General features: G+C 33.8%; 1 protein-coding gene across 1 annotated transcript in view; it reads right to left on the reverse strand.

The window, feature by feature from the left end:
* LOC135217644 (uncharacterized) overlaps positions 1-20,200 on the reverse strand; it is a 76,477-nt gene that overhangs the window by 16,868 nt on the left and 39,409 nt on the right. Inside the window, exons 3-8 of the mRNA XM_064253610.1 lie at positions 18,072-18,300; positions 15,633-15,725; positions 13,134-13,214; positions 11,938-11,979; positions 10,554-10,661; positions 4,039-4,104 (exon numbers count right to left, since the gene is read on the reverse strand). Of these exons, the coding sequence (XP_064109680.1) occupies positions 4,039-4,104; positions 10,554-10,661; positions 11,938-11,979; positions 13,134-13,214; positions 15,633-15,725 (390 nt within the window). The 5' untranslated portion in view covers positions 18,072-18,300. The remainder of the gene's footprint in view (positions 1-4,038; positions 4,105-10,553; positions 10,662-11,937; positions 11,980-13,133; positions 13,215-15,632; positions 15,726-18,071; positions 18,301-20,200) is intronic.

The raw sequence follows: 20,200 nt of genomic DNA on the forward strand, positions 1-20,200 counted from the left end.
TTGGAAGTCTGAATTTCAAGCCAATGGCCCGTGTGGGTTTGTTTCATATGAATAGGGTTCATCTTCTAAATAATGATAACAATTACAACAACAACCTATCAGAGACTAACATGACCTGTTATTGTATACTGTATGTAATCATCAACATCCAAATAAACAGGTCCCATTATGTATTAAAATCATCACAACTGGTTTCCCCTTTTGTGGGGTTAGACCTCTAATTAACCTTCTCAACACTCTTCTGTCATGAGTAACTTCTGGCAGAATTCCCATTTGGTTAACATCTCCATCTGACTCTGTCTCAATGCATCTTTATACTAACCTTTGTCCAACAACTTCAGGAACACTGCTCTCTATTCTTCTCTCGGGACTTTCCCAAACCACCAAAATCTTTTACGTATATATCTAGTAGCTAGCTTCCAGCCCGGACATCATAAATATATTCCACTGAAAACCACACTGCATAACAATTGGTTTTAGCCTAACTATAGATTACAGTACCATTTCTATATGCTACTGGTGGAAACTCAACATTTTACAAAAAATTCATAAAAATACCAAGCTTGAAAGCATATATTCTATACGTAAATAGCTTGTAATAGTACATAATGCCTGAAAAGGCAGTTGAGCTCACTGCTTCAATATACTACCAAAAGAATTCTTCAGTCATTCTCAATTGTATGCATTATTCTATCACGAGGAAAGCCTCCTTGCCCAGTTGACGTAAGAAACCAACAGGAGGAATTGAAAGTATGATTGTCCCAGTAAAAAAATAAAATATAGCTTGTTCAATAAACAAAATTTCAGTAATTTATTTTCATGAGTCCACACAATACAACTTAACAGTACTATAAACAATTACGTATCTTATTTTACTTCAGTAGGATCTGTAATGATTAGCCTCCTTTCTATGACTAAAAATCCATAAAATTGACTGTGAGAACTGTAATTTTCAGGAGCATCCTAGCTGTAAGATAAAAGTTGTATGTACTTGCAAAAGTAGGTAGTACTACTAACTCCAGAGGAGTGAAAAACTGTAAAGCTAGTATGTAATTTATACCTGTAGCTGGAACCTCTTGAACAATGCTTAATTTCCAGGCTTTTATGCTCCTTTTGTGCTGTCATCAGCTTTGTCGCATTCATTTTTATGTTCAACATAATCATGATGATTGTTAACAGCAAGGAAATAACATTCACTGACTAAAAAGCTTGCAATAAACAACAAAAAAGCTAAACACCCAACATTCAAAACAACATATTTGGACAAGGAGAAAGGGCAAATTTTAAAATATGTAATAAAACTATGAACGAACAGCAGACCTGTACAAAAACTACCAGTTTTTAAAAAAATATGTCAGTTAATAGCACTCAAGCAGGGTTTCCTCCATACAGCCAAAAATTAATAATTAAACTCACTCTCTCCAAAAAAAAACTTTCAGCTAATCCCCTGCTGGCTTTACAAGAAAATCTAAGAATATGAAAGCTAGTGAATATCAGAATACTACTTATTCATGAAATTCTGACAAGAAAATACTGACAATGATGACAAATACCTCAAGAATTCTTTTGTCTACTGTCACACTAAGGTACTGTGTTAAGTACAAAATAAAATAAGATGTTTGTTGAGAGTATGGAATTTTAATGCTTTATTTCATCATTGTATATTTAAAAATACAGACCCAAAGAAGGTACTGTATGTAACTTAGGCTCTTATATCTCCATATCTCCCTAGAAGCTCTTTCCATAACTTTACCACATAACTTTTTGCAAATCCATTTTTACCTTGGGTAAAATTACATTAATCATAAAAAGTACTGTAAAAGCAAGAGATATAACAGCAAAGGTTCAGAACACTCAAGAAAAAAAAAATCACGAATTGCAGAAATTTAGTCAACAGACAACACAAAACAAGGTGAGTGAAATTTACAAGGAGTACATTTACACAAACTGTCACCAGCCCTCAACCAAAACACACACACACACACACACACACACACACACACACACACACACACACTGTAATGACTACACCCACCAATAAATTATACACAGTAAATAAAACTCAAAAAAAACATAAAAGAATCCAAGTTTAGGGTTCTAATGTCCATTTTGGATCAAAACTAACAGCATCTACAGTATTCAGGAAGTAGAATTATGCAAGGTTAAAAAATTAGGAAATTCAAATCATGGGCTATATAAATTTCATTAAAGATTCATCAGAATTAGGATAATACCATCGGTAATACTTCTGCCACACAAATGAACAATGAGAGAGATCTCTTGAATATGTGTATTACATAATTAACACATCTCTGTAATCATGCCATATAATAAGCCTACAAAAAATATTTGACTTGGACAAACTAAATGCCTTTGTGAATATTAAAAGTAATAAGTTAACAACTGCTTTGAATAATAGTCTTTAGGCCACTGAACCGTTTATAATCGATTATATTTGAATTCTCAATCATGAATGTATAAACCTCGTATATCTACAGATGAAAGTAACATACAATTATTAAAGAAAGTAACTTTGTTACTTCTAACTATACTCAATTAACTATAATCATTTATATTATTATTATTATCATTATTATTATTATGTAAGATCACCAAGTTGAGTTACTCAGCCATTTAAAATATCATGAACTACTTGTAATAAAAGATGCAACTTGAATAAACCGCTTTAGAACATACATAATTACTTCAAACAAAATATCATCAACTACTCAAGCATTTTATATGTCCTGTATACTATAGGGTTCCAAAACTAATGTAATGTATGTATATATCAGTCTACATCACTATCAAATCAAGATCTGCAAACATAAGAGAGGGCAAGACTACAATAGGCCTAAGCCAAAAACCATTAATTAATATAAGGTAGTACTATCTTGGGCTTACCGACTGGAGAATGGAGTGGTCAAAATCATCGTATGATTCATAATTGTGTAGGGATGAAGTCAGTTCATAGACAGTAAAAATTTCTGCCATGGCTTCCATAATATAGTACGTATGTGCTAGTGCACAAATGTATGCTTGATGTACACTTGATTAATTTCACTTATCTCAAGTTGAAGTGTTGAACATCTTACAAAATGACAAAATACCACTTTTTAAAACTCTGCAGTGTTCTGCAGACATGATATGACATAATTATCCTAGTTAAAACTAAATTCCAATGTTCAGCCCTTAGTATAGTATAGCTCTTGTTCACTGCAATGAGAGGGAAGCGTGACTCAGTGGAACCTGGAACAGCTGCAACCGTGGCCCAAAGCTTGACAGTGAAGCCTTACAAAGCCGGCTTCCATTTCCTTAAACACATAAGCAATAATGGTACTTACGACTGTTACTCAACACTGCATCCCTGTGCAGTAGCTTGAAGTGACAATGCTTAATAAAACCATACTTGTCAGTGTCTGTACACAATCCTTTTTTTTTTCATTCTGTGCATGACCATTTGCTGTGGTTCACCATGCAACATAAAAAATTATGCACCATACTATACCTTTCCTTCTCAAAGTGAAATATATCATATTTACAAAATTGATTTTCTATCTCTCATCTCAAGCAAGATAATAAAAAAAATCTTAAAACATAATTCTGTATAATTTGACTGTTAATTATTATAAAACTAGCACATTCAAAATGCTTTGATGCATTTCATTACAGTATACAGTACTTATAGTACACTGTAAGAACATAAGGCAAGATTTCAATCATGAAATGTGCAGTACAGTACTGCAAGTTTAGTACTGCTAGCTAAAACTTTATGCATATTAAAATCACAACAACAGAAGTACAGTGCATATAAGGAGCAGACACATAATGCGTACGGAAAAGAAAAAAAACAGCACTGTGCTGTCCTCAAGCAAGGATTAGAAGCTATATGCCAGAAAATATATTTTGTACACAGATATAAGATAGCTTTGCACAGGGGGAGGACGAACAACAGGGTCAGAGAAGCACAACACGAGCATAACACATAACAAAGAGAAAGCACGACAATGATGGGGAGAGTTAAAAACAAAGACTTACCGACTGCCAGTCTGTGTCTTCATCGTACGGGCTCTTGGATGAGGATGAGGAGGAGAAGGAGGGCTGCTAGTGGAGGAACGGACACTGTCAGTGGCTAGTTGACACATGCACCACACCCAACACTTTTGTTTGTAATTGCACACACACCATGTATCAATGCAACTTACACACACACCTTGTATACATGCATGTTACCAAACATACTACCTTTGTGTACCAGTACACATGAAAAATGTCACATACAATAACCTAGTATAAGTATAGTACTTGTGGCTGGTTAATTGAATATGTACTATAGTGATATGTACGCAACATGGAATTCACATTCATATGTATGGTAACATGCATACACAACATGTATTTGATATAGATGTCATTTATAATGCAATTAAGCTCAAGCTTATGAACAAATACAAACAAAAAATGTACCTGTATTTTATGTTGGTGTCTGTGCACTGTATTTACAAAATTGCCAAAGCTGACAGAGAAACCTTATTATATCTGACTGCAGCACTTTATTGATTTTAATGACTTCACCTTGACGAAGGACCCACAACATAAAGATATGAGAAAACACTTTATCAACTGCTATTAAGATTTTCAACCATCAAAAATTAATTTCTTTGTATGACTGACATTTGCAGAGGATCAATAATATGAACTGTCTCAAAAAAAGGTCTATTGGACATCTATTAAGTCTCAAAAACTGATGCAAAATAGAATTATCAAATAATCAGAGGTATATCAAAGAAAACAAAGTCAAATAAATCATCCTACAATTAACAGTTATATAAAAACTTAATTTAGTGGGCTAAATATTGGTTGCAGACTATAACAGGTTAAATAATCATTTAATCTTTTCAGTTCAAATGTGAAAATCACTACCAAGGCAATGAACTACAAGTGTCAAAAGGAATTCCCTATAAAATTAAACACTAATATGGCCCCCTACTACATGAAAAAAAGTCTAGTGCTCCTACCATTAGAGTATATTCAAATTTACAATAAAATTACTAGTGATACAAAATGAGTCATGACATGTATAAGAAATCTACGAACTGTCAGCTTGGCTAAAAAATCACATGAGTAGCAATAGTCATGATATATCTGACAAGATTGTACTGTTGTACTGTGTTTATTAATCATTATTAATAGTATATGTCACCATATACGTAAAAGACAAGAGTACAATGTATCTCAACACACTAACAAAATACAAAAATTTTTATCAGGCACTTATTCATTTTAACCATGACCTCAAATATTTTGATAACAGAGGCAAGTATAAATTTGAAAATATGATTTTCTGCATTTTAATAGGAATGAATCTCCACTTCGAACTCAAAAAAACGAAGGAAAAAATATGAATAAAGTTATCTTAAAATGTGTTTAAAGGACATTCACTCTCCCAGTCATACCAAAAAATGAATACAAACAAATTAATAAAAAAAAGACTGAGGAGTCTGACAAATTTTAAATTATAGAAATATCAACGTAATAATTGAAAAATCAGACAAAGTTGAATGCCAAACATCTTTGTGAATGAGAACAGCATTTCCCTGTAAACTAGAAATCTACATTGATTTTTAATAAACTTTTGAAATTCCTGAGACAATCTTGCTTCTATAGTCATTGACAGGACACTTGAAATTAAGAATTTTCATGAATAAAAAGGTCTAAGTTAAACTCCTCAGCCTACAATGTGCATAGATGCGTACTGATGACATGTGAAGTGACTCAAAAAGGTCATGTAACAGTCACTTAGCACTCACTAATTTGAAACACAAATAAAATCTCTAGTGGAGCTCTAAGAGTGAAAAAGGTTCTTCAAAGTATGTTAAGATTTCAATAAAAAATCTAAGGTATTAAAAAATCATTGAAAAATGTGGACAATTCAAAATAATATCACTACAAAAACTTAAAAAATTAACACAAAGAACAAATTTCAGTGGAAAACTAAAATTCATGTTTAAAATAATAGGTTATTATCTTTGTAATGGTTAGTAAAGGTTAGTTTTTAAATCTTTTAGAAGTTAATGACTGATTAAAGTAAGCAATGAGGTCATTATTTAATTACGAGTTAAAGTGACTTCCATGACAAAACTGTTAAGTATAATATCCATCTCAAATATATTTTACCCTCAAGTGTTGCAACCTGTTTAATATCCATTTTTGTTCTAACATACTGATGCACAGTGGAGAACAAGGAAGGAAAAACCATCGATATTTTGTACTGGAAGGTATCAAAGCTGTGCAACAACAGCTCGATAATGAAATTGGGAAAGGGAAGATTGGATATTTTTAAGGTCCACAAGATGGATTATCATTACACAAAAGTAAAAGTTAAAACAAGGCATTGCAGAAGGAAAGAGACCACCAACATTTGAAACTGTTTTATGAGGGGAAAATGAAGCGTTTATGACGAGGCTTTGAAATGGAGTGATGTGTGGAGTTCATTCAGATAAAAATATACACAGGAATCATTTACTTATATATACTCTAAAATATTAGTACTATTTCCTAGTCTATGAGAGTCCAACTTTAAATCTGATACTAACTGAAAGACAAACTACTTAATTTTGATATTCAATAAGAGACAACTATTTGATATTCAATGCGAGACAAACTTGTTCTACATATCACCATTTCAAAGGGTTAACTCTGATCAGTGTAAGGCTGTTATGTTCAAGCATAATCTCCGTAACTTCATAAAACTTTTAATATGTTGAAAACTCTGGATATTTTATACTAACCTTTCATGATTTAATGACTGAGATAGACACCAGTTGCAAAATAATATGTACTACTGACCACACAAACAAAAATATAAAGAAAAAAACTACTGACTATTGGAATTTAAATGCTATACATGGAGTAATTTAGACCCTATCTATTCCCCCAAAAAAGTACTTCCAAGAAACTTGAAATAAAACAAGGCTAGACTAAAACAACTACTTCCTTACCTATCACATATTTTGAGTTTTCACAATCAAAAAGTCCCTTAAGAGTTACCCATCTCCCATAATGCCATTGCTACAGTAACCAAAATCATTTGCAGGCTAGAGGAAGCTGCTTTTACAATGTAAACACCATAAGATTAAAAAAAGCCTACATCCTATGCAAAATGTATGGGATCAAGACAGTCTTCAGTGTGTGGTACAGTACTGCCTTTCAGAATGAGTACAAGTTTTGGCTGTTAAAACATTGCAAAAGGGATTCTAATTCCTCCTGGATATTATTTTTTGCTTCTCAATTTTCAACTTGTGATAGCAAGTCTGCTGCAAGACATCTAGACTGCTACAGAAACAAATTAATATACGTACATTATTTTGATGGGATATCAAAACACTTCATTATCTGTCATTTTTAAAATTATGGACAACCTGTCAAAATGTCTCTGCTACTAACTTGTCACCTATTTTTACAAGAGAAAATGCAAAAAAAAACAAAAACAAAGAATAATGAAAATTATATCACCTTTGTCCTGATATTTATGTGACAACACGGTACTTACTGAAAACCAAAAGGGCAAAGATGTACTAAGGTGAAAATTACACGAAGCTTTGTGCATACTTCAAACTTTCTAGAAGAATATGTGTTCATCTCAGGTCAAAACAGGTTAAATGTTTGTAAGTTAATCTGTAGCAGCAAACACATTTTGATAGGGTTGTATATACTATTCTAAATAGCGACAGAAAATGATAATTGTTTTGACATACCATCAAAATACTGTACATATCAGTTTGTTTGTAGGTTAATCTGGTAATGAGTCTTAAGGCTATTGTGTCATGTAATTCATCTGGAGAGTTGGTATACCGATCCCATACTTGTTATGCACAACCATAACCTCTGATTCTAAAATGAAATTTTTTATTAATAAACTAACATTATGTATGTGTATCCTAGGTGTTATACAGATGAAATAGCAATTAAAGTTTTATTACAATGCTGAATAAAACATATAGCTCATCAAAATCCTTCTTTCGTCAAAAATATAATAAATTTATGGAATCTCAGACTAACTTTTGCTACTGCTCAGACTATAAATGAAGATTTTCCATGACTGATTCAATATGGGTGATTCATACTATATTCAACTTTGAGAAATTAATCAGGAGATAAATATGCAGTCATAAATATTAAGAACTCCATCTTAACGCAACTGCTGTACTGCATTCTAAGTTTTAAAAGCAGAGAAATCTAACATACGTTAATACAAAAAGTTTAACAAGAATGAATCACTAGTTGGATACTCATGCAAGGCAAGTCTGTCTTCAAAGCGTGTTAATTTCCTTTATACACAGTATTTGCATGCTTTCATACGAGCACCACTGAAACCAAAGAAGGTCCTAAACAATATCCCACAGAAAAAGGAAACAGAATTCATGTACTATAGTATAATGAAAAGTCACATAATCAGTCCATGCTCTTTCTATAGTTGAGTTATAATTTTTTTGAAAGAAAGTTTGGGAGTCTAATTGCTAAATCTGTAACAAAATCTCTTAGCTGTGGAATACAATCTATGATGGTAAAACTAAATGCTGATAACATAAGAGAAGTTCTAGTTATGCACTTGTGATTACAACACAATAGGTCTGGAAACAAGTTTCTCAATCCTCTCTTAGACAGAAGACCTTTTTGGCAAACATTATTTGCAATTGCATTTTTCTTTGCAATTTAATCATTTGAATGGATTGAACCTTATATCCATTGACAAGTTTTCCCACTTAATATAATTAATATACTGTGCACTCTTTTACCAGAAACCAAAACAGTTAAAATTTTGCCTTCATAAAGAGCCATATACTGTACGTACTGCAAAAACAATAAATATGAGGTGTGCATCACCATTTGCTTAATAAGAACTAATTCTGTCTGCTATACAACAAAGCCATTCATGGATTTGCATTCAATGTCATTCTTAAGGAAAATAAAAAAATTCACACTAGGGATAGGTATATGAAGATTGGGTATTCTTTCAAATCACAGCTTCTAATCAATCAAGGGAATGTATGATAGCAACTTAAATGATTCTTGGAAACAGAGGTCTCAACTCTCTAGTCCTAGACCAAAGATTACACCTGGTTATCCTAGAATCAAATTCCATATCAAATGCTTGGGGTGGAGAAAAGTTTTCCCATACAAACGTAATGAAAATGTAGGCCTTCATAAAAAAGTATGATATTCTCCTACTGCCAACTGACATTTGATATCACAGACTGATAATATTATATCATTGCTAGCAGTCATTAATATCCACCTTTAATCAACAGTTCATATAACTTCTAAGGTTCAGATCCCAAGGTCATTTTTCTATTTCAAGAGCACAAGAAGCACATATAATTTAGACGAAACGTAAAATCCACCAAATTACTTTTATCCATGGCACTTAAGAAAGGCCTAAATATACACATTAATTCTTTGGAAAACATTCTAAAAAATGAATGCAAAATATGTATCACAATATTTTGTGAAGGCGGCTACATATTACGAGCAGTACTTTCCATCATTACACAGACATCAGAAAACTTTTACGCAGCTCCTTTCCCAGGACTTTAAATGTAGAAATAATTTTGGCGGCTGATCAAATGATCAACTGTGATCTCTGGGGTATGGACTTTATAACAATGACTGAGGCAAGAGTTAAAACAGCACCAGTGTATACATATTTCACACTCCACAAACAACATAAGGACTGATTTAATTTCATAAGAATCCAATAACAGATATATGGCCTCACTGGTATATTTCACCAGTCATTTAAAAAAAAGAATCTTCGCTTCACCTACTACCTTGATAACTAAAAGAAGTCTTATTTAAAAGGTAAACAATCTTCACCTTTTATCTCGCTTACTAAAAGAAGTATTGTTTAAAAGATGAACAGACATCTTTTACAAGCCAGGAAAAGACAAAAAAAATCTTTACAGTCTCATGAAGGAGTCTAAGTAAATGTCAGCTACTAAGAAAATGGTAAAAATCCACTCAGAAACACAAGGAATTAAAGTAATATATTGTTAATTGATTATTCCTAACACATTAGTGGAAGATAGGCATTGCAGGGTTAATCACATTCAAATTTAAGTAAAATGTAAGTATACATTTGAAATTTGAAATTTGCAGGGTAAATAACAGGAATGCCAGTGCCACAGCAAGGTCATTTCATAAGATATAACAACATATAATGTACTGCATCATATGAAAAAGACAAAATGATTTTGTATTGGCAAAAAGATTCAAAACTGTCAGTTTGGAAACTAGTAATGCGTCATATACTGTACATGATTTATGATGCTTCTCTTTTGGAAGAACAAAAGGAGAACTGACCATAATGTAAATGCATGAAAAAGTTACAGCCTAATGGCTACAGACAGCATTTTTAAATAACAGAAACATAAACTCATGTTCAGATCGAAAGCCTAAATTACGAAACCCAAAGTCAAAACAGAGACTTCTTGCCATGGCACGTGAAAATGCTTCCTTATGAGGGATAACTGTCAAATCCCCATGCCACCTACTTCTTGCCATTCTTCCTCCTCTGCTATTAGGTGCTTCCTCATCGCCTTCACTGCTTCCGCCTTCTTGATCTGCTCTGTCGCAGTTTTGTAGAGGTTTGCTGGCCCAGTCTGGATAGGAAGAATAAGGTCATTTATTAATCAGGTTCTTTTTTCTAAAGATAGAATGTATTAAGTGCCTGCGATTCTAATACCCAGTTAGAGTAGGGAGACGAGGCCATTAATTAATCAGGTTTTTCCAAAACAAAATCTAGTGCTGGAGACTCTGATTACTACTTTAATACCAACAATACTTGTGTCTGCTGCATTTATCATAAAGTGTAACATTCAGGATATAAACTTTTCCTTTTCAACTTTCTTATAAGTGACAGATGTACACAAATTGTTGCATTAGTTATAAAGTACTACTACGTATAATAATTCTGTCTTACATTCAACAGCAACCCATTAGGGCCTTCATTTTTGTGATGACCACCGAACTCTCATTCACATTTGGAGAAAGTTCTTGTGTTCATAAATGATACAAGGCCTCTGGGACTACTATCCAATGACTCAAAAAAAAAAAAATTTATTACACTGTACACCTGAGCAATACTAACATTGAATATCATCTACAAAATCTAGTTCTTTAATTTTAAGTGTTTGTTTATAATTCTAACAGCAATTTCAATACGTACTTGTATATCCTGCTAGATAAAATAAAATCATCAGATGCAAAATGCAATACAGTCTATACTGAAACAATGTCTATAAAATTACATGGAGGTCTGTATACTTCAAAACTACATCCCGAGTAGCATGTCACCTGGGCAGTATACTAAAATAAAATAACGTACAGTCAACTGGCAAATAAACATAACCAAAAAGAAACATACATAACTTGTTCTACATATCACCATTTCAAAGGGTTAACTCTGATCAGTGTAAGGTTGTTATGTTCAAGCATAATCTCTGTAACTTCATAAAACTTTTAATATGTTGAAAACTCTGGATATTTTATACTAACCTTTCATGATTTAATGACCGAGATAGACACCAGTTGCAAAATAATATGTACTACTGACCACACAAACAAGAATATAAAGAAAAAAACTACTGTACTATTGGAATTTAAATGCTATACATGGAGTAATTTAGAGCCTATCTATTCCCCCAAAAAATAAAACAAAATCATCAGATGCAAAATGCAATACAGTCTATACTGAAACAATGTCTATAAAATCACATGGAGTTCTGTATACTTCAAAACTACATCCCGAGTAGCATAAGTCACCTGGGCAGTATACTAAAATAAAATAACGTACAGTCAACTGGCAAATAAACATAACCAAAAAGAAACATACATAACTGATATGGCTGTTTTTCTACACATCTTTAGTTTTATTACCTTCGACTGCTGGTACAAGTGGTTGGGATAAATTGGTGGTGGCTTGACAGAAAAGAGAGAAAATACATTTAAAACATGCACTGACATGAAGTCTTTTTAGTGTCATTAGATTAAAACTCCACAGGTCAGCTGTAGAGTTTTATTCATTACATGCCACATAACACAACTTACGCATTATCATCAATATCTGAGAAACAAGTTTAATGACTACTACAAGAGACTAGAATACCATTAGCATCAACATAGTACACTGCAACAGTTATTGATGATGATGATAAAGTAAATGTAAGTATATTCAGTAGTTTCACAAATTTAAATCTCACTGGCTTTGAAACATATGAGCATATTTGGGCTTCTGATTCTATGAATAAAAAACTAAAAAATAAAAAATCCTCTATAAGTACGGTTGGAGAAGGTTTATATGCATTTCTTCAGTTCTCGCACTACCATTTTAAACTTCTCATGAACAACTTTCAAAGACTTTCAAGTGCTTCCTTTACAACTCAAGTAGATAAGAAGGATGCAGATACAAGAGAAATATACTCAAGATAACAAATATGGTATCTGGAAATGAGCACAATATGGTGTCTTTGAATTCCAAATTGAACGTCTCAGTAAGACTGGATGATAAATCGCTTGATACATTTCTGGATTCCATTCCTTTCCAACCAGGAAAATTATTATGCACTGTATTACATATAAAAAAGTACCTAATTTAACAACACTTCTCTAGGGCTTTCCTCACAAGTATTTGTTATTAAATGAGGTAAAATATGGTGGAAGGCAAAATGAAAGTTGGAAAGTTAAGAGGCAGAAACCAATGGAAAAGGAAAAAAGTAAAAGGCAAAGGGCTCTTTAGCAGTCAGCCAAAAGAACGCTGCAATTAACCTTGAGTATTACTGCTGAGTAAGCAAAATGGACAGTGACTGACTAAATGTATGAAAGAGCACCAGTCAGTACTTGTGATAGTGTAAACAGCACCAGTCAGCCCTTTTTATACTGTATACTCTTATTTCTGCTTCTTGGAAAGCACCTGCTTAAGTCCTGCAGACTGATAATATATACTGCTAAGTTGTCTTCTTTAACGAACTGAATACCAAATGTGCAAAAATACTGAGCAAAGTCCAAATGAAAAATAATGTTCCGAAAATAAAAATTTCATACCCAATGCAAAACACCTATTTATTTGTACGTACCTTGACAAACTGCATGGCAGTCTCATTTGCTTTGGGGGCCATTCTGGTAATTCTGGAGGGTATGTACTCATTTGTTTTGTCCTGTAGAGGAAAAGCAAGAAGACGATAAGACCACATCAGATATTGAGAAACCAACGGTACTTCTACCTGGTTATGGCTAGGAACAGAATGTTTAAAAAATACATAATTAAACTGTGATATAACATATATTACTATGGGTACTACTGTTCAGCTGTCTTAAAAGAACATTCCATAAATGTAAACAGTTAATGTGCCAATATATAGGAAAGTCTAGTTAATCAGGCATTTACGGATATACTAAACAATTTCAATAGGAATATATTTGCCTTAATAGAAACCTAAAGTTTTTTGGATTATTGAACTAACACAAATATCCCACATTTAGCATCTCTAAAATATAAATGCAAAAAATAACATATGGTAAACATATATCAGCATATAAATTCCCAAGGTTCAGCTAGCTTTCATGATAGTACAGTGGTACCTCGACATACGAAAGGCTCAACTTACGAAAAACTCGAGATACAAAAGCAAATACGAAGATTTTTTTGGCTCTAAATACAAAAATAGTTCAAGTTACGAAAGGTTGTTGCTGTAAAGTCCCGAGATTCGCCCGGACCACCGAGAACAATTTTAAAACTCTCGCGCCGCCAACTGAGTAAACTCACCACCATCCTCCCACTCTCCCATTGGTTCCTGATGCTAGTCACCCCGTAAGATCCTGCTCTCCTACTGGTCAGCACCTATCCCTTGTGCTCTATGTATTCTATTGGTAAAAGGATGCTGTAAATTGAAAAACTTATTCATGCGATACATTTAATAAAAAAAAACATTAGGTAAAGATAGAATAAAGAATAGTAATGAATGGTTATTATACTGTTTGGTAGTTTCAGTAGTTGAAGAGAGATAATGAAAATTTGATTACTGTACGTACTGTGTGCTAGGTGAAAGTGGTTGCTTGGCGATCGTTCGGTACTCATAAGTGCTGAACGTAAACAGAAGTTTGGAAGCTTTTTTTTGTTTGTTTGATTGTTTATTATAGTTAATGGTTACTTAATAATTATTTGAAATGAGTACATGCAATACATTTAATAAAAAAAATTGTGAATTAGATATCATAAAATATAAAATAAATCAGACTGCTATCATCGAAGCCAACAAATACGTATTTTCTAGAATTCTTCTTCTGTTTTAATATTACGTATATGTTTCATTATAGCTGTCAGTAACTCGGTATCTCCATTAGGTAAAGATAGAATAAAGAATAGAAATGAATGGTTATTATACTGTTTGGTAATTTCATTAGTTGAAGAGAGATAATGAAAATTTATGGCTTACTGTGTGCTAGGAAAAGTGATTGCTTGGCGATCGTTCGGTAAACAAATGGTGGGAAGGTTTTTTGTTTGTTTGTTTGAGTATTATAGTTAATGATTAGTTAATAATTATTTGAAATGAGTACATACTGATTATTTATACATCTTATTGGCATATTCTAAGCTTTTAGCTTCTTAGGTTTAGATGTCAGAATCATAGACTAGGCTACAGTAGCAACAGCTAACATAGGCTAGGCTTATTGCTAAGGGACATATGCTAAAGTCCTAATATATGCAGTAAAAATGGGGTTGAACATTACATGCAGTTGAATAGTACTCTAGTATGTACAGTATTTTGCCTTTTTGGAGTCATATTTCTTCCGTCGGATCGGCGTTGTAACCCTAGAACATGTGTTGTAAGCCTGGAAATATAATTTACTGGGGTGTTTTTGTAGGGCTTGGAACGGATTAGGCATTTTACATGTAAAATACGGTTCAAGATACGAAAAGCTCATGATACGAAGGCCGCCTCGGAACAGATTAATTTCATATGTCGAGGTACCACTGTATTGACTGGAAGGTCAATGAAAATAAAACGCCAGAAAACTTGTCTGGTGACTGTCAATAACAATAATAATAATAAAAAAAAAAGCCTTCCCTCTGTACAAGACCTGAATAAACTTTGCATTACCTTACATTTCTTCAACTAAGTATAAATAACAATTCAATCACAAATAGTTTTAATCATAGATTTATATAATTCCTTTTTCCATGTTTAACTCGTTATTTCATCAATTCAGTCTTTTCAACTTTCAATTAATAATGTTTATTACTTATACTAAAAATCCTCCGTGCTAATCATCATTGTCTCCAGTCATTTTGGTCTTCCAGAGCTTACTAGTAAACACATTACTTACTACAAATACTGCATAAACAGTATAGGGCTATATGTATGCATGAGCAATACCATACACTATACGTATATGGAATATATACATTATGCATATATAGTATTCAGTTTATAAATGTATATCATATCCTCATCAGTGGTATGTTGCATATCATCAACCTTGATGATGATAGAGAAAACAAAATTCATTCAATGCATTTCTGACTCTTATTGTAATACCAAGTCTAAGTACTGTAACAGCAATGAAAAACTTACATTTTTATCTGCAAGGCAATCGAGTGACTTCGTCCTCGAAGGGGCATTGCTGTTGTTGGCCCCATAGCTTGCGTATCGCACATTCCCTGGCATCTGCGAAGGAAATTCAAAGGTCATTAATAAAACAATGTGCTGGGACTATAAACTGTCGACTTGGTAAAACCTTTCTTTAAGCTAGTACATATACTTGTATTCTTTGGTCTCATTTCAATGATCTGGTCTGCAAGATGGCTATCTATTACCTTCAAATTACTATAAAGCTCTATCTAAGGATTTATAAAAATAAACATGAAGAGGGAGCTGTAATAAAGCTTTCAAGATCAACACAAAAATAAATGATAACTGAAGTAAACTCACATCAACCATGCATCTGATGTCTAGGCCTATACGAAAAACTGTACCTGTAGTACATTTTTTCTATTTTATTTTTATCTTTTTCTAGTTTCCTTGCATTTTAATCCATAGATATGCAGTAAGATTAAAGGACCTTATTATCAAATTTCTTGATTATGCCTTGCTGTGTGTTTTAAATAGTTCGAGACCCCATTTATATACCTTAATGACCGTAACTACTTTGAGTGCTAGTTACGCATTTCATCGCCGCCACCACTTAAAACTACTGTTTACCTGAGCGAGGGTTATCCAAGACGGGACAGATTCCTTCCACTCTTCACGGCGAGCACAAGTCACTAATCTTCATATAATTTAACGAGAACGTTACTTTCAGTATTGCCTGAAGTCGTCTGGTGTTTCACAGTAAGGATTATCTTACTATGAGGTTCATGTAAGACTTCACGTTAATCATCCCTGCTTTTGTAATTACTGATGGGCTGGACATGAGATCTGCTGCTACGTCCAAGGAAACTCCCAATCAAGATGGTATCAATTTGGTGACCGCTGGATGCATGATTGAACCCTAATGGATTACTCGACTGAACAAACCAGCGCAAGGCATTCTTTGAGGTAGGTCTCGTTCCGTTTGGGACACAGAACAAGACTTTAAAGTTACCTTATTATTTCAGTGTGCCATCATCAAACCTTTATAAATAAACTCGATTCCTTAACTCTTAAGTCAGTCAATTTTTTACACTTGCAAGATCCTTTAATTAACTGTGATATTAACTTAGTGAAAACCTTCGTAAATTTTATTTTGTCACAGCTATTCATTATTGTCGCGTTGATCGATAGTTTTATTCTATCTTTTAGGATTCGAGGTATTCGAAGCATGGGGGGATTTGGTAGCCAGTGCCTAGGATACCAAACATCTGGGCGGCGTCGTTGGGGTTTACTTTTGAAAGACATATCCCTCAGGAGAGGTGGAACATACATCCTGCCTATGTGAACTCTCTCTCAAGAGAGACTGAGAGTTTCCAACCGTGATTGGCTTATCAACAGCCTATCAGGAGCGTTGTAAGGGACTGGCCTAGGCATCAAATGAACGGTTGATATGAATCTACTATAGTTCTAAAAGCATCACAAATAAAAATACTGCAATACACAGACACTGAATTGAGTTAGTACATGTTAACAAATTCAGCCTTGGCAGTTTATTAATCCAGAATCACTGACGTGCAGTATCAGCGCATATATTTCTGACAGGTGATGCATTTCAGTTTACAAACAAACATTTTATGTTGGTGACTCTACAACCACTATACCAAGTCACAACTAATCTCTGAATAAAACAGACAATAGTATTTGTTAAATAATTATCACACCAATCATAGTGCTGCATCCTATAAATTCCTGTTGACTGATATAGCATTTGTAGAAGTGTTGTTAGTACATCTTCAACTTAAATGAAAAAAGGATAGTAACTTAAATATATTACAAAATAAGAAGGAAATTTGTTGATGAAAAGAAAAGCGGACTCCTGACTAAGTAAGGACTGAATATTAATACAGGCTGTCCCAGGTTATCAGCTGGGTTCGGCTCTTGGCCGGGTGCTGATAAGCAAAAACCACCATTCATCGAAACTTGGCGATTTACAGCACTCGTGGCGCCATTAACCGGTTCATGGCACCTCTGTCAGGTGTGTTATGATGCTTTAACTCTATTATCGGCACCTTATGGCACAATAACCGAAACTTGGCCTGTTGTGGCGTCAGTCATAAATCGCCGATTTCATAGAAGCCCCATTTAACCGGATCGCCATTAACCGAGTCCGCCGATAATCAGGGACTACCTATAGCAGCCAATATAGTAGGTGCAGTCAAAACATATAAAATAAAATAAAAATTTTGGGTTTTCTCCACACATTCTGAAATCCCCAAAAAATGGATAATATTTATCACTACTGCAATCAAAATTATACAAACACATTAGGTACATAGGTATAAAACAAGTTAGAAAACCCCAATTAAGAGAGTATGACTTTAAGATGACACTCAACAACAACTGGGTATGACCTTAGCATCAAACATGCTACTAGGTACTTACCTTGGGTGTCTGAAGGCAGGTTACCAATCAGTGCTGCAAGGTATGCCTTGGGCCATCACGGGGGGCTTCAGATAATTCCCAAATTCCTCGCCTCTCGTCCAATTCTACAGGGGTCAAAATTCCTTCTGTACAAGCTCGTCCTAAATCCAATTGTGAATACAGTGCAGACTCAAGTCTTCTGCAGTCTTTCAGTTATCACAGATGGGATATTTAGCATCACACCTTACATCTGAAATAAAATGATACAATGTAACAGCTGCAAATGCAGTAACACAATGCAATAAATATATAAACAGGTTTTATGCATTATAGGTGAGCCTCTCCTTGTAAGGAACCCATAAACAAATGATTTCATCCTTGATACAAGGCATCAAAGAGAACTTGCTACATCCTAAGATCTAATTTACCAAACAAATAATGACACTTTGCCTAAGTCAAACTATGGCAAAACAATTGCCCACTTGGCTACGAAGGTGAGGTTGGGTCTATCCCAGCTCTTATATCGTTTCTGAATTTGACATCATATATATGTATAGATGAGCGACTATAGACTTTTATCCTTCTCATAATCAGATTGGCAACTTGACCATGTTCTGATATTCTGGATGCAGGTTCGAATCCTACTACACCGGACTTTGGAATTATTTCATGGTCGTCCATTTGGACCAAAGGCTTCGCAGTGACAAGAATATCCAAAAAGTGTGAAGAACTGATAAGTTAAGAGGACAACGTGGCTATTACAAATACAACATATTTAGAGAAAAGTGACATGTAATTATATTATATATATATATACAATGTATAATTTAAATATATAGATATAGATATATATATCTATATATATATATATATATATATATATATATATATATATATAGATATATATATATATATATAGTATAAGCTTTATTTATGCAACAGCCCATGACATGACTGATTTCCCACTGACTTCAACATCACCTAATGGCAAGGCAATACTACATGAGATGCCATCTCACCACTAATGCAGTTACATAGTAATTACTGGCATAGCTGTTGTATAGTGACATTGCAAGGTAAGGTAATGAGTATTATGCAATTGCAATAACCAAATGGGCAGGGGGCAGAGAACAAAAGATGTTGGGGAATACCAGCTCCTCATAGCGTCACAAACCACAGATGAATACTAGCAATTCTGCTTCACAAGAGATGTACAGTAAGTTCCAAAACTGAAGCGACAAATTTCAGAGGATTTCGTTCGAAATTCACTAACTGGCAACTACAACTCTTAGCTGAAAAATTAAATTTTTTTCTACAGTGAAAGCTCTGTCAAGCAAAATAAAGCTAACATATGATGCACAAATATCAAATCTATGATATCTTTAACAATCATAAGAAAAAATTACTGTAATAGTTATTATTTTAAAGTATAGTAATTACTTCAAACTATAGAAACGAAACAATTTGAAATTCTCGTTCAACACAGGATTACCAACGTTACCAATGTATATTTCGAGGAATGTGGAAACAAGCATTTAATTTCATAGTGTATTATCAATTATTTTAGCGAAGATGCATAATACCATGCAAGTATCAATAGAATGTAAAAGGAAAATCTCCGCGACATTAAACATAATCAACCATGAATGCACCTAGATTCATTAGAGAAGTTGGGTGTGGTTGGTAGTTCTAATTTTATCTTCTAGGTCCGAGCATTAAATACCATCTTCGAGAAAGCCTCTAACTGCTGCTGCTACCTTCAGGTGACTAGGCCTAGTTCAGGGCATAGTAAGGCTTACAATGCAGGGCCACTGTCTGTTATCTAGGGAAAAGTAGAACCATTAGGACCGACACCAGGACCTGTCCTTGCACCAAGGAAACAGACTCGCTAAATAAAAAATAAGAAAGACGGTCGCAAGCAACCAGAACACCCTAAAATCACCACCTGGTTAAGTAGGGAGACAATAGACCCCAACAACCCCGCCTCACCCTCTACCTCTACCTATACCCACAGACCTAACTCCACCTTTTTCACTTCAACCTTTTACCTCAAATCTTCTAATCATTCCAACTATGAAATTTAAGACTGAATGTGCGTAAGTGGGCGTATCATAAGGGAGTGATATCACCCAAATTCATATTACCACGGG

The sequence above is a fragment of the Macrobrachium nipponense genome, chromosome 7 (assembly GCF_015104395.2).
Source record: "Macrobrachium nipponense isolate FS-2020 chromosome 7, ASM1510439v2, whole genome shotgun sequence".
Lineage (NCBI taxonomy): Eukaryota > Metazoa > Arthropoda > Malacostraca > Decapoda > Palaemonidae > Macrobrachium > Macrobrachium nipponense.